The sequence below is a fragment of the Arvicola amphibius genome, chromosome 15, assembly GCF_903992535.2.
Source record: "Arvicola amphibius chromosome 15, mArvAmp1.2, whole genome shotgun sequence".
In the NCBI taxonomy this organism is placed as follows: domain Eukaryota; kingdom Metazoa; phylum Chordata; class Mammalia; order Rodentia; family Cricetidae; genus Arvicola; species Arvicola amphibius.
The window spans coordinates 44524678-44540490 of NC_052061.1; the positions used below are offsets into that span (position 1 = coordinate 44524678).

At 46.4% G+C, this 15813-nt stretch overlaps 1 protein-coding gene across 1 annotated transcript in view; it reads left to right on the forward strand.

Annotated features, from left to right (window-relative positions):
• Cdh13 (cadherin 13) overlaps positions 1-15813 on the forward strand; it is a 950975-nt gene that overhangs the window by 201711 nt on the left and 733451 nt on the right. The window contains exon 2 of the mRNA XM_038312938.1: positions 6895-7006. Within this exon, the coding sequence (XP_038168866.1) occupies positions 6895-7006 (112 nt within the window). The remainder of the gene's footprint in view (positions 1-6894; positions 7007-15813) is intronic.

Genomic DNA, 15813 nt, shown 5'->3' on the forward strand with positions numbered 1-15813 from the left:
TACATTAGTTTCTTGTTTCGCTAGGACAAAATGCCTGCTAAAAGCAACTTGAGGGAGAAGGGTTTATATTGGCTCATGGTCCAAGGGTCCATCGTGTACGGGAAGAAAGGACAGCAGGAGTGTGAGGCAGCTGGTCACCCTGCATCTGCAGTCAGCAAGCAGAGAGACAGATGTTGATGTTCAGTTTGCTTTCTACCTCCCCCCACCCTACCCCCATGCCTCGGACCCCAGCCCGTGGAATGGTACCACCTCTGTTTAGGGTGGTTCTTCTCACCTCTAGATAATCCCACTTAGACCTGTCCAGAGATTTGTTTCCATGGTGATTCTAAATCCCATCAAGATGACAATTAAAATAAAGCATCACACACCACAACATGGGGACAGAGAGAGAGAGCAAGAGAGAGAGAGAGAGAGAGAGAGAGAGAGAGAGAGAGAGAGAGAGAGAGAGAGAGAGAGAGAGAGAGAGAGAGAGAGAGAGAGAGAGAGAGAGAGAGAGAGAGAGAGAGAGAATGTGAGAATTCCTTTCTCAGGAAGGAAGCTTCATAGTTGGCTAGGCTCTTGAGATAGCACCTGTCAGGATAAACATAGCCACCCCTTTTGAAAGAGAAAATGTTTGTGCTGTGGGGGAAAAGGAGCCCCATAGGAGAGTCAGGTATAAAGAGGATGGCCTGATGACCCACTCTTGGTCAGAGCAAGAACTCTTAGAGGAAGGACAGAGCTCTGAGCTGCTGCCTCCATAAAGGATGCTTGGATCCCTATACGAAAGTGGCCTTCCTTGCTCAGCCAGTGCAGGTAAAGGGACCATCATTGCAGGACACTGGCAAGCATATGCATGTCCCATTCTGTTCCATTCTGGGATGCATGTTCCTGCTGCTCCCTTTTGCACACGTCTGAACTATCATCCACTGGGCAGTTTTATAATGGCAACAAGTACAAGTTAGTGACATCTGTTCCTAACTGTCCTGGGAGCAGCAGCGGATTAGATCTGCTCATTTACATATAACGTGCAGAGATAACAGTGCAGACGTGCCAGCAATGAATGTGGGGCAATCCCCTCTGCAACAATCTCATCACTTCATCTTCAGAATAACCCGCAACAGACCATCCTCTCTCCCATTTTCCATCTGGGAAAACTGAGACACAGGTGATTCACCCAGCATGACTCCAGCGATAGAGCTGGGATTTGTACTGAACCACGTAGCTCAGACCCGTGGTTATTGTCTTTCTAGGACATGAATCTGCTTCCAGAGCAGACGGATGGTAATTTTCAAATAATGGGCATCCTTTGGTGATTATAAAACTCGACAGTTGCCATGCTCCCAGTGATGCATCTGCACCCATTGTTTATGCGCGTCGAGCACTAATGCATAAATGAGCACATGGACCGTATCCGAAGACCGTTATCGCCATGGTAGTAATGAAAGATCCGAAGTGCTCACAGGTTCTTCTTGGCAAAGCTCCATAGGGTGTGGGGAACAGTCTGTCCAGGTAGGATCTTTGTACCAGTGACATTGAATCACATCGCAGAAAGGCTGAGTCAGATTGGGAGGAAGGCCAAACATTAATTCTTATAACACTGAGTAACGGGCCTCCATGATCTGCCCCACCCTTAGTTAAACTGTAGTGCGAGAGCGTGGATTGTGACAGGATCACCTGCAGACACACGGTTGAGTTCCGAGAGTCGGACAGCACCCAGAACATTCTTTCATCACTGAGCCGCATTCTGCTTTGGGAAGTTTGCATCTGGATTCTTCTGTAAATGCAGTTTTGTGATTTCAAGGCATGCTGCAGCATTACCAAAGAGGCACAAAGCGATTCATGTAAAAAGGGGGATAGCTTGAATTAAGGGCTAAGTGTAAGTCTTGGGCTGTGGAGGAGTCTCAGCAGGTGACACACTTTGCTGCTCAAGAACGGCGATCACCGTTCAGATCCCAGAACCCACATTGAAACCAGGTGGGTGTTCTCAGCACACGGGAGGCCGAGATGAGAGTCCCCGGAGCAGGTGAGCCTGGCTAGTCTAGAGTTAGTAAGCTTGGGATCCAAGGGAGAGATTCAGCCTCATCATATGAGGTCGAGAGCAACCGAAGACACTCAACATCAGCCCAGGCCCTCACATGTACAGGTACACACATGTGTCTGTACCCACACAGACTTTCATATATGCATACATAGATGCCACTTATACATGGAAAAAGGAATAGATAAGTGTCCATTCCTCTCTGCTTACTCAGCCTCTTCTGGTCCCCTGTTTAAAGCAGAACGGTTCCTCTTCAGGGATGGATTTGCTTGAGGTCCCTAGATGAGGTTAGACCCCCTCTGTCCAGCTTTCAAAGAGTCCCAAAGGATGTCAGGCTTTCCTTTCAACTTAGATTTTCATTTTAGTTCGTCGAGGATTTAAATGAGGATTTGCTAAGGCCTTTCTCCGTCTCTGGACCATAGCACTGCGCTAGTTAGTGTCTACTGACCCCCTCTCCTGGGTGGCCTTTTCGGCTCACATTCTGTGCGTCCTCTCATGGAGTCCACACACATCTCACTTCGCGTGTTTCCTAGATGAGAAAACAGAGGTCCAGGGCGCCTAGAAAGCACACCAGATCCATCAGCAAAAGGCCAGCTGACTCTGAACCATTGCTTCCTTACAAGTCCCAGACCGGGCTGGTTTGTGTTTGTCAACTTGGAACAAACTAGAGTAAGGTTCCTAAGGGAACCTCAGCTGAGGAATTGCCTTCATCAGGTTGCCCTGTGGGCAGGCCCGTGGGGGTATCTTCTTGATCAAACACAGATGTGAGAGGGCCCAGCCCATTGTGGGCAGTGTGTCTCAGGTGGTCTGGAGTCCTTTAAGAAAGGAGGCATGGCCGAGCAACTCATGAGAAGCCTGCTGTGTTTCCTCATGGTCTCCGCTTCAGTTCCTGTTTTGTGTTCCTGTGTTGGGGGGCCCTCAATGAGGGGTTGTAAGCCAAGGAAATCATTTCCTCTCCCAACTTGCTTTGGATCGGTGTCTTATCACAGCAACAGAAAAACAAACTGATCCCCTGGGCCTGGTGTAACAGAGTCTAAACAACCCCTGGACTCAACAATAGACTGAAGGAATAACTAACGGGACACTTTGACCTCATTACGTCATCTCCTTTGCTTTATTTTACAAACCGCAGGGGCTAGTTTTATGTCCACTTGACACAAGTTACAGTCACTGGAGAGAAAGGAGCCTCAGTTGAGAAAATGCCTACATAAGATCGGACTGTAGGCAAACCTGGAGGGCATTTTCTTAATTAGTAATTGATGAGGGATGGTGCAGCCCACCTCGGGTGGGGCAACCTCTCCCTGGGCAAGTGGTCCTGGGTTCTATAAGAAAATAGGTTGAACAAGTCAGTAAGTCACGCCCCTCCATGCCTGCTGCCTCAGCTCCTGCCTCCAGGTTCCTGCCCTGCTTGATTTCCTGCCCCGAAGTCCTCCAGTGATGAACAGTGATTTGGAAGTGTAAGTCAAATAGACCCTTACCTCCCCAAATTGCCTTTAGTCATGATGTTTCTTTGTAGTAATGGAAGCCCTAAGTAGGACACAAGTTATTTAGTTTTTGACTGGTAGATAAACTTACCCCCAAATTCACAAAGATGAAACTGTGCTTTTGGAAGGTCTAACTCTGCCTGGGAGTCAGCAGCTGTAAAAGGTTGATTTTCCTTTTAGAATTCTAGAAGTACCCTGAACAGACGTTGTCAAGAAATCAGGGCAAGGATAGCAGAGAAAACGTAGGGACTCGGGAGGAAATTACTGTTCCTTGATACAACCAGAATTTCTCCCTCCCGGATGACCAGCTCAGTGTCCCCAGGGAAATTGTGCCTTCCTCAATATGTCGGGGGGGGGGGGCGTTGACTGGTTGACTGGTCTGGGATTTGAGGGCAGAATTAGCCAATTAGGAGGTTAACATATAATCACAGGCATAAGGTGTGACCTTTGCCCGTTTCTGTTTAACTGAATTAGCATTAGCGGGTTATAGATTTTTCTGCTCGCAACAATGCCGGCAAATTATTCCGAGCTCCAAGTCTGCATCCTGCAAATGCGCCACTTAGGATGTCAGCTTTATGATGTCTCCAGAAGGCATCAAACTAGAGCCTAGTCTCTGGACACAGGGATACTTTCAGGCAGAGCCGCACAGACATGAGCTACTACAGTGGCCTCCCTCCCACTCTGATTTGAGAAAGATGATGTCAGACGGGGTGGTGACTTCTCCACCCTTAGCTCCTCTGAAGTGTCTCAGCCTGGCCACACCATCAACCTCCTGAGATTGATTCTTGCTCCTATTCCTTGGGGTTCAGTGCTTCCCAGAAGGCTGGCATTCAGAGTTGTTTCCCTCCCCCTTCTCAGCGGCCAACCTTTTCTATATTGTTTGGAGTTTTCTGGCGGAGAAGATAATACGCTTTCTTCACTGCTGATGTGCCCTGGTTAAGAATTCAACATCTGGCTTTGGAGTTCGGTTTCTTTAAAAAGCAAGGGCTGAGCCAAAGTTTTGAGTGCTGATCTCAGATAAGGATGGACAGGGTGGGGAAATCAGCAAAGGAGAGAAGGTGGCTAGTGAAAACTGATTATCAAAACAAACCCCCACCGTGGTGCACGAGGGTATGATTGCAGGTGAAAACTGGAAGGCCAATCCCACACCTTCCAGCCATCTTGAAGGACAGGCAGGGCTGGGGATGTTACATGTCTAAGGATCCGATGACGGCGATTTCAGCTCAGATTAGAGGAGCCTTTTTATATTTTTTGGAGAGCTAGCTTAGTAAAGGAAAACAAAACAGTCTCTAGAGCAGTGGTCCTCAGCCTTCCTCCTGCTGGCGGAAGCCCTTTAATACAGTTCCGCACGTTGTGGTGACCCACCCATTTTTGCTGCTGTTTTGAAGCATACAGGAAATATCTAATATGCAGGATATCTAATATGTGACCTCCGAAGGGATCTCTATAGTCTATAACCTAGAGAGAAGGCCTGAAGGTCAGAATTGAACAAGTTCTTTCCAGGAGACAGATCAGAGGGCATTTAAGCTTAGACTCAGATTCCATCTCCACCCATCCACGAGTCAGCTTAGGTCTTCTGTAAAATATACGTTCTGTGCATCGTGAGGCTGCCAAGGAGACTCCCCAGATTATGTTCAGAGTAAGCTTAACTCGGGACTTTCCTGTGAGAACGGCTCAAACACCTTAGCTTTGCTTTTGAAGTCTTAAGAAGCAGGCCGGTGGGAGTGTGTGAGGCAGACGCTTGGGTATACCCAGGTGAGCCACGGGTCAGGTGTTTTTTCTGGGAGATGAGAGTTTCTGCATATAGAGCTTAAAGTTCATTTTTGTCTAAGTTAGACGTTGCTCCAGAGAGCATCATTTACTTTCATATCCCAAAGCATGTGAGTAACTTCTGGGGAGTTATGAGCAAATGCATATTAACCCCATATGGGTCACTCACAGAGCCTACCCCAGTCTGACTTGATGAGCCAGTGGGAATAATTGGGGCTATATAGAGGAGTGTGTAGCACCCTAGAAGATCCTTCCCCTTAGCAATGGTTAACACTTACCTATCCTCCTGGAAGAAGAGACTTCATGCACTGTGTGAGCCACCTCGTGTGTTACTTTATGAGCCTTGTAACTCTGCCTGCTACCCGCCCCATATAAGAGAATGTTGGTGGGCTCAGTCTTTAAATGTCCCTTAGGAGTGATCATTTTAGCTGTTCTGGTTTCAAAACAGCAATGAGTGTGCCGTGCTGGGAGGAAAGTGCTTTACAGTGGTCATGGTAGAGCCCAGGTTTTGCTTTTGTTTGTTTTGAATGATAGATGAGGAGAGATCTCAAGGACAAAAGCAAGGCCTTGGAAAGAATTGTATGGTTTACATTTCCAGAAAACCAAGTTTGCAAAAGTGAAAAGAAACCGGTGAGATTAATTACAACAGCCACTTCCATTCGGCACCGATTTCGAACGTTTTCATTTCAATGCATAATTACTGGAAAATCATTTTCAAGATGGTTTATAGTCTATCCGTGGCTTGATAAACACCATGACCAGAAGCAACTTGGAGAGGAAAGGGGTTATCTGTCTTACATATCCAGCTCGTGGTCCATCATCAAGAGAGCCGAGGCAAGAACTCCAGCAGAAGCAGGGGAGGAGTGATGGAGGAACAAACACAGCTTACTGGCTTGCCCCTCATAGCTTGCTAAGTCAGGATCACCTGCCTAGGGGTTACACCACCCACAGTGGGCTGGACCCTCCCACACCATCGTCAATCAAGACAGTGTCTTACGGCCCACTATGGGTGGTGCCACCCCTACCAGGGTGACTCTAGTTGGTGTCAAGTTGACAATATTATAACCAACAATGTCTCTGTTTGGGGTCGGTTACATGGCTGTTGTTCAGTGACCACCTGTGGCTCATCACAACCATGCCATACCAGGGCGAAGGCCCAACAGACCTTGGGATACTTCTAGAAGTAACCCCAGAGGGAGAGTTCTGTTTTCTTTTTCCTCCTTGTAGGGCATGACATTGTTCTTTTGCATGTATGAACATGAAGCTGGTTTTTTAACTCGGGCGTCACTGAAAACTGACAGTTTTTGTAATGAAATTTCACACATGGCGACCGTAGTGCAATTCTTAGCAGGTGTAAAACTCTTGCAACATTATTCCTTTAGCTTCAGCTTAATGGAAGTCACAGCACCTGTTCCTAGTTTTGCATCCTCCAAGACAATCTCCTTGCCAAAAGTGAGCTGTTTGGCAGTCACAAGAGGGGCCTTACCTCTTCGTTTGGGGAAATGGAAGTAGAACCTCAGCTCATTTCCAAACGTTGCAGAGTTGGTTCAAAGGAAAGAAAAAGTTAGCAGGGCTACAACCATGCTGGCTGCTGTTGAGACCTGGACTGCTTCCTTTCCTCAGGTGTTCCTGGGAAGCTCTGCAGACGATTTGGACTGCACTCCCGGATTCCAGCAGAAAGTGCTACGCATCCAGCAGCCTGTGGAATTCATCGAGGACCAGCCTGTTCTAAACTGTAAGCCCCTCCAAGATGCGCCGGGGCCACTCATGTGGACTTCCCAGCCGTCTGTAACAAATCTCGGGATGTGGGATTTCCTCCTGCTTTCTGATCACATTTCTTATGCCATTGCTTGGTCCTAGGTGGATGCTTTCAAATGACAGTTTCCAGCTTGTGGGTGAATACATGCCATGTATCTCTTCTCAATATTTTATCTCCAATGAACCCTTCTGCCCCACACCCAGAAAGGGGGAATCCCAGCCTCCGGGGTGTCTCTGGGTTATGTAGAGAGAATTAAACCTATTTTCACAGGGCAGACCCAAGAGTAAAATCGTTGCCTCCTTATAGATTGCCATGCTACCTGCCGTTTCTCACGTGTAGCGTTAGATCAAAATAATGGCGAGGCAGGGTATTGGCAGCTGGGAATTTGTAGATATAGGAATCAGAAACTCTTGTTCTCCAAGCTGATAAGACAGTCTTGAAAAAGATTCAAATCTTTTCTGCTGCTTCTGTGGATTAAACTCAAATTCCCCGAATTCCAATTGATTTCCCGAAAATGTGCGTCTCTCAGATCTGGTTACCGTTTCTTACTGCACTTAACACCAGTTTTCTATTCACTTTACCTCTAAGAGAACAAAAGCCTGGAGACAAATGCCTAGCGAGGGCAGGTTTTACCGCAGTAGAAATTGGTGGGGGACATAACCAATTAATTTCAGACTTCTGAGCGCCATTCTTATAACATTTTTAAAGATTAATTTTATTTTTAATCATGTGGCTGTATTTGTGTATGTCAGTATGTGAACATAGGTGCAGTTGCCCGAAAAAGCCAGAAGGGGGAATTGGATCTCCTGTAATGGCGTTGCATAAGGTTGTGGGCTGCCCTACGCGGATACTGGGGACTGAACTCTGGTCCCCTGCAGGAGCAGTAAGTGCTCTTTACTGTTGAGTCGTCTGTCCAGACCCCTGTTCTTAGATATTTGTGGATAATAGATATGCGAGCAGTGACCTTAGTATGATCAGATGCTCCAAGGCACCTGTAAAGAGGGTGACTGCGTATGGATTTGCTCTTACGGACTTACGAACTCGGGGTAGCCTTTTGTGCCAGTCCCATTCCTTCATTTCTTTGGTGCATGGATGATATGTGTTCAGAAAACACTTGGCCAATCAGAATAATCTGGGAGGCTGGTGTGTGTTATAAGGAACACAGCCATGAAGTTGAGACACTGAACATCAGGGTCTTTAAGGCTGGGAATGCCTTGGACCAATGATACGAATAAGATCATCTGAACAATTTCTCATTGCGACTCTGGGGTCAGGCATAATGCAAATCAATATATTTCAAGCAGAACTTGATTGATGACATTCTGAGTCTCCTCTTCCCTCATTTCTGTGTCTTGTCTGTCTGTCTGTCTGTCAGCCTGTCTCGTGATTCCCTTTTTGTTTTGTTTTTTTGTTTGTTTGTTTGTTGCAAGTGATTACCCCAAATGGCATCGATGGTAACGTGTTGGGAAATGCAAGACCACTCTCTGTATGGAAATTAATAGAGCTGGCAAACTAAGCAGGCCCTTATATGTGATTGCTTCTATAATCTTCATGACATCAAACAGCTTTCAATTCACCACCAAGAAGCTGGGAACAATCATAGTTTAGGGGGTCTTTTTAATTTAATCTGTACCATACTGTACATTCCAATATCAGAGGGGTGTGTGTGTGTGTGTATGCGCATGCGCGCGCGTGCATGCATGTGGTCTCAATCCCCTAAGTAATTAACTTGGTTATGGCCATTGCTCCTGCGTAAACTGCTAAATGCTAAATGAAAGCAGTCTTATTATCTATGACAACACACTCAGGGAGATTCAGTGACACGGGAATCAATCACAGCTTAAAACGTTGTATTTGTGTGTGAGGTGTTGGGTCAGCAAAATCTGATTAGCCCCTCTAGTGAAACTGCTTATCCACGACTGTTACTAACACAAACTACAAAGAGCGGTGCCGTCAGGGGCTTGGCAGCTCCTCTCAAGGTGAGGAGGAATGGAGCTGACTCGGAGTGCAGCCCGTGGATGAGGTTAACTGGGTCTAGCTGGGAAGGAAAGGTTGCAGAGACTTGAAAATGCCGGATGAAATTGTTTCAAGCAACCCGAGTCTTCAAGAGGAGAAATGCCGGATCTATTCCACTCAAAATGAGGAAGTCAAAGCCTTAAATATAAAATGGATGTTTCCAGTATTTTTTTTTAGCTGCTTCCACCCCATCATCTCAACTCTCTCCTTGTACTCCTTACCAATTTTAAAGATTTGTGTGTGTGCATGTGTATGTGTGTGAGTGTGCAGCTATGCCCACCCGAGTGTAGGTAACTACTAAGGCTAGAAGAAGGTATCAGATTCTCTAAAGTGGGGGTTCTCAACCTTCCTAATGCTATAATCCTTTAGTGTAGTTCCTCATGTTGCAGTGACCCCCAACCATAAAATTATTTTTGTTGCTACTTCATAACTAATTTTGCTACTATTATGAATTGTAAAGTGTGTGTGTGTATGTGTGTGTGTGCTTTCCAATGGTCTTAGGTGACCCCTATGAAAAGGTTGTTCAAGCCCCCAGGGAAGTCTTGACCCACAGGTTGACAATCACTCCGGAGGGAGAGGTACTTGTGTTGTGAACCCCCTGACATGAGTGCTGGGAACCAAACTCAGGTGCTCCGGAGGCATACAATGTGCTCTCAACCTCTGAACCATCTCTCGGACCCCTTCTATGCCTCTTAAGAGATTTGATACACACCCTTTTGTCTCGGGAAAAGTAAAGAACCAGCTTTGAGAGGTGTATGTGCTAACATGAACTAACACCTGGATGATAAATGGGAAAAAAAAAATCGTTCAGAGCTGTAAAGTTCAAAAAAAAAAAAAAAAAAAAAAAAGGACCTGGCTAATTGAATTTACATATCACAGCTAAGTGAATTGATTTGAGAACTTTCAGTGATGTGGAAGTAGAGGCTGGTGTGGTGTGGGCGCTGGAGGTTAAAGGAAAGTAGGGGAGGGACACGATCCTGGGCCTGCTCATGATGGGCGCACTCTGTACACTTTCTTTCTGTCATCTTTAAGAAGTGTGGCCACAGGACAGCATGGTGACTCAGGAGATAAAGACACCTGCTGCCAAGCTGAGGACGTGGGCTCAGTGCCCAAGATTCACGTAGTAGAAGAAGAAAGCTGACTCAGACTCCTATCAGTTGCTCTGTGACTTTCACACATGTGCCGTTTCATGTGTACACACACACACACACAGGGTGTGGGGGGCAGATAAAAATGTTCTAAAAATGAACACAGTTTGGCTGCAAGTCCGTGTGAGTTTTCCCATTACAAAGGCAGAGAGGTCTACAGCCAGTCAATTCATTGACTTCACATTGTAGCATTTTACAAAGTGGCTTGACGTGCTGGCCCCTTACCTGATGGCTAGAGCACCTCTGCCCATACCAGCAGCTGGTATTCAACCACTCCAGAAAACATGGAGCTTTCTGGGGGTCTGGGAAGTGTTTATTCTGTCCAGGATTCCTGCTTTCTTTGTTCTGACAGTGCTAGTGCCTTTTATCCCTTTTCATCTTCTTCTTGCTTCCTGGTGACTTGCCTTTTTCTGCTTTAACCGTTACTAATGGTCACCTCACTCCTTTTATTTCCCTAATATTTTATTCACTGTTCCCTCCAATACATCTTCCCTTCAGTTGTTCTGAAGCCTTTTATTTCCTTCACATCCAAATAACTCTTTATTCTACTCCCTTCGCCACTAACTAGGCTTGCTTTCTTCTTTAAAGGGCCATTTTTCAACAAGCTGCTGGGATCAAAACACGGCATCCCGCTCTCTCTTCTAATGCACCCAGTAGTCTTCCTTTCCTGGATCTCTCTGAGTACAGTGCAAAGCCCCCCAACTCATCACAACTTAGACAAAACTTTTTGGCTTCATCTAAGTCTTGAAAGGAGAACTGGGAAGAGGGATGATTCCCAGTGTCAATGAGAAGTACAAGGAATGGGGGAAATATGGCTGCAAGGTAGCACATTGGGGGGCACCTAGGTACCTGATCAAGATGGGAGACACCAGGTTACCAAGCTCAACATCCTGCCTCATTTGCTTCAGCTCAGACCGAACTTGTCACCACAGGGTTCTGTGGTCATTGAGTTCCCTAGGGGACACCATGTTCGTGATTCCCCCCAGCCTCTGCTGGTAGGTGTGTCCAGCATCCAGTGTCTATAATGGACACCCAGTTAGTCACCAGTCCTAATGGGTAACCATTACCAGGACTGTATTCTTTCTCATATTTTTATCCTGCATCTCTTATGCCTCCTAATATATATACACACAAACCAAACACAAGAGTGCACAGCGTGATCACCACAGCAAAGTGTAATCATACTATTGATCTGACTCTCCTTCAAGTTTCAGAGACAGAGCAGAGGTCAGGAAAGAGTGTAGCAAAGTATGGTGCCCAGTATTTTTAACTATCTCAGATTGAAAGTGACTTGTGCCACGTTATTCTGATTCCTCAGTTAGGCGTGGCCATGAAGCCAACTTAGCTGCAAGAGAGGCTGGGAGCCTTCACTATGTAGATGCTAACAAGATGCTATTATTCTACTAAAACAAAACAAAACTCCTGACAAAATAGACAACAGAGGAGGCAACTTTCTGGGGGAAAACCAGAGTCCCTGGAAAAGCTTTGGTCCGTTTAAGAAGGAAAGCAAGGGTATGCACCTGTTGTTCTTAGCAGGAAAGTGCTTTCTGCTTAGCAGTCGGTCTCCTGAGGGTTGAGACAGAGATAGGCTCCAAGGATATATTCTGGGAAAGTCAGATCTTTAGGCTCACACTGGCTATGAATTAGCAATACATGCAGTTGTATACTCATTGGCTCACCATGAGTGAATTCTTTTGAATCTTCCAAAAATAAATGGGCTCAGGCATAACACAGCCAGAACTGACCCAGCAATGATGTAGAATTTACTTAGACCAGTGGTTCTCAACCTTCCTAATGCTGTGGCCCTTCAGTACAGTTCATCATGTCTGGTGATTCCCAACCGTAAAATTATTTTGTTGCTATTTTATAATTGTAATTTTGATACTTTTATGAGTTCTAGTATAAATATCTGATATGCAGAATATCTGATATGCCATTCAAAAGGGGTCATGACACATAGGTTGAGACCCCTGCCTTAAAGCACAGTTGTTTATAGACAGAGCTGGTGTTAACACAGAGGCACAGCTTTTGGGGGGCATGGATGTCTTTTTTTCCCCCCGTGTCTCATATCCCGTTAGATCAATCCCTACATCCACACAGACTGCAGCACAGAGGGAAGATGGACCGCTTCTGACAATGTGACAGGTTGCGTACATTAGAGACAGACATGGAGTCATAGAGGACTGGCCATGTGGATCCGTGCACTGTCTAGAGTCTTGAGACCTGACCTTGTGTGTGGTCCCCAGACATCAAGAGTCCCTTGGAACCTAGCAACAGGCTTCGGAGGAAAGATGTTCTTGTGTGACCATTTTCCCCATGAGAACACTGAATGCCGAGTTGGGTGAAGCATTTTTCTCAAGCCTGTGTCTTCTAGAGTTGCAAGAGCTAAGATTTGCACTCAGAGCCAGATGGTGTTTGTATACACCTTTAACTCCAGCACCTGGGAGGCAGAGGCAGGAGGATCTCTGAGTTTGAGGCTGGCCTGGTTTACAGAGCAAGTTCTAGAACAGCCAGGGGCTATACAGCGAAACCCTTTCTTGCGGAAAAAAGAAAAAAATATATAGAGATTTGAACTCAAGACTCTGGGGGCTGAAAGCCAGTGCCTTAATGTCTGGAGTCTCGTTGTTTTGGTTGATGTTGATGATGAGACATTAAGGAATTTTGCCATTTAATTTTCTCATTGTTTCCATCAACTTTAGTGAAAGAAGCTTCCATAATGATTTCTTTGTACCCATCCCAGCTAAATTCAGTCTTCCTTTATTATATAAAAAGTGACTCTTTTCCTTGATTTTTGGATTGATACCAGGACATGTTTCCCATGATCCCTCTGCTCCTGGCTTCCCACTGTCCCCATATGGACCCTTTACCCAGGTGCTGCCTCTTCATGCCCCCATCACACTGACCTTGGTCAGCTGCCAGCTCATCCAGGGAGGCAGTGGTATGGCATTAATCACATTTGTGCTTAACTCACACGAGTCATGGCTTTTCAGTGTGTTTTTAATTGACTATAAATCAAATAGGGAGCTTGAAAAATGAAGGCAATTAATGAAAAAGTGGTGTGAGAGGTGGTTTGCATCCTAACTTGGGGAGCACACCATCAGTGAACTAAATGTCCAGACAGAGGCCCCTCTGACCCTGCTGTAAAATTTTCAATGGGGGTACTGGCACAAGATGAACTTTCTAACTTGACTGGTGGGAAATGCCTCCTGGCTGAGATCGAGGTGGCTTTTCTCTGTCTGTAGGCTCCTCTTCTGCAGAGTAGAAACCTGCAGGGGACTCCCGAGATTTCCATTTTATGGCCGTCCTCCATATTTCTAAATTACACTTAATTATGGAGAGATTGACTGACGAGTGAGATTATTTAATGGCACCTGATCTGCAGTGTGGGTAGAGCTGAGAAAGGTCAGAGTTTCCCGTGTTGTCTCTGTTTTCAGCTGTCACAATATGCCATGGGAAGTCATTCTGTGGCGCTCAAAGCTGTCTATCATTCTATCACGGAGTAGATTTTGGAGTAGGACCTCTCAAGTGAGCAGTGCTTCTGGTGCAGTAGAGCTCTGGATGAACGGCGTCTCTGTGTTCACCTCCCTCCCATTAGTGTATTTATAGAGACCTTGCAATCAGCCAATTAATGCTTATCAAGAGCTTCATAGATGCGCTATTACTAACTACATGAGAAATAGGAACTCGTAACTAGAAGACTGTAGGCTAAGGGACAAACTCATTCCAACCCAAGGGAGAGACGAGGAGAAAGGCGTCTGGATCCTTCTAGTGGATAGAACTCCTCAGTTTACTATGGAGAAGAGGAAATCCACAAAGGAACAGAGGACGAGGTCTTTCTTGTCCCTTGAGGGTCAATGAAGCAGGTGGAGCTCCCTTAGCCTCTGTTTTCTGAGGAGAAAGAGCACGCGGGCCAAGGTCGCCCCTGCTAGCCTTGCCACAAACTGCCCTTCTGGTGTGTCTTCTTTGGCAGCTCACTGTGATGGGAAGTTCTGAATTAAAGAAATTTGCCTTCAGCGTTGGAAATTTTATTTTATTTTAAAAATCTCTAATTGCTAAGCCGACCCAGGTTCTAACCCTAGACGCACCCCGAGGCAGGCTGCTTGTGTTCTTATATGCAAGGCCGGGGTCAACACGACGGTTTAGTGAGTAAAGGTGATTGCTGCCAAGCCTGCAGACTTGCATTGGATCCCCGGAACCCACACAGTAGAAGGAGAGAACTGACCCCACCAGCTGCCAAGGCTTGTGTGCATCCACCCCAAGCCAGAGAGGTGGGAGGAGGGAGAGGGAGGTGGAGGAAGAGGGAGGGAAAGGGAGAGCAAGTGAGGTCATCTAAAAGCTTTCAAAATAATCTAAGTTCAGCCCATATTTTGACATTGGAAAATAGAAAATAGATTAAAACAAAACAAAACAAAATAAAACCTCCCTCTGCTTCGCTTTCCTTCTGAGGTAGGAATGAGATAACGGAAGGCACCACAATAGGTTGCTCAGAAGATTAACTGTTAATCTTCCTGCAGGACTTTAAATAGCGGCTAGTCTATAGGAAGCCCTGAAATGCTGGCCTCCAGAAATCACGCTGGAGCGATGGTAGCTGAGAACTTCCCTGGGGGCCCTGCCATCTCTTTGGTCTTCCGAGTTTATCCTGCTTGCTCCTTACAGGCCGCTCAGTTCACCTTCATGAAGTCACCATGGCTTTCCAAGTTCTCATGGGAACCAAGCACCTACCGTAGATAAAGCACACGTCGTCGCTCTGATGGGCAGGCAGCAGCCGTTATTCCTGGGCAAGGAAACAGGACAGTTTTAGTGATGAAAGGCCTGGGCTAGTAACGTTCATCATCAGATGTTAAGGACGTACACATCAAAACTAAAAGAGACCACCTCATAGTGCAGATAAAAGCGTGGGATGGGGAGTGTTGGTGAGGATATAGAGACCGAGAGCCCTTAGGCCATGGGTGGGAAGACATGTTTGGCAGGTGTGCCGGACAGTTATTAGATCAGGAAGCAGTTAGCATATATCTCAGCACTTGCACTCCTGTGGATGTCCTCATAATTAACCAGAGACGTGGGAATCTGTTGTGAAGACTTTGACTTATCACTTCAGGTGGTGTACCAGCAGGGGCCAAGTGTGAGAGCTGGGTAAGGTTGGCATGCTGGGTGTTCAGAACAGGAGGCAGATGGCAGAGGAGAGTGGTGGAGCCTAGGCTGCCTGGGAGACATCTCAGAAGTTGAAAGATGGCAACAAGACATATCAGAACAGAACTGATTGGAAGAGATGGCAATGTGATTGGGGAATATTTGCATATGGGGTAAGGGCAGGAACAGAGTCAGAGTAGAGGGGGGGGGGGAAGAGGGGACAGGGAAGTGATTCCCCATGAAAGGCAGTTGGAACCCCACTCTAGCCAACTTCCTGGTTGAAACCCAGATTTGTGGGCTCTTTGGCCCCCATGGCCTCATTCGGGTAACCAGGGTGTGCTAGCCAGGGGCTGTTTGCTTGTAATCTATACTTCCTCAGCTCTACACCGGGTTTGTCTCAGAATCCCAAGCTTATTACGTTGGAGGAAGTCACACCAGGGACTCAAGAGGCTAGTCATATCACATCTAGAGCAAACAGCAAAGGGAGAA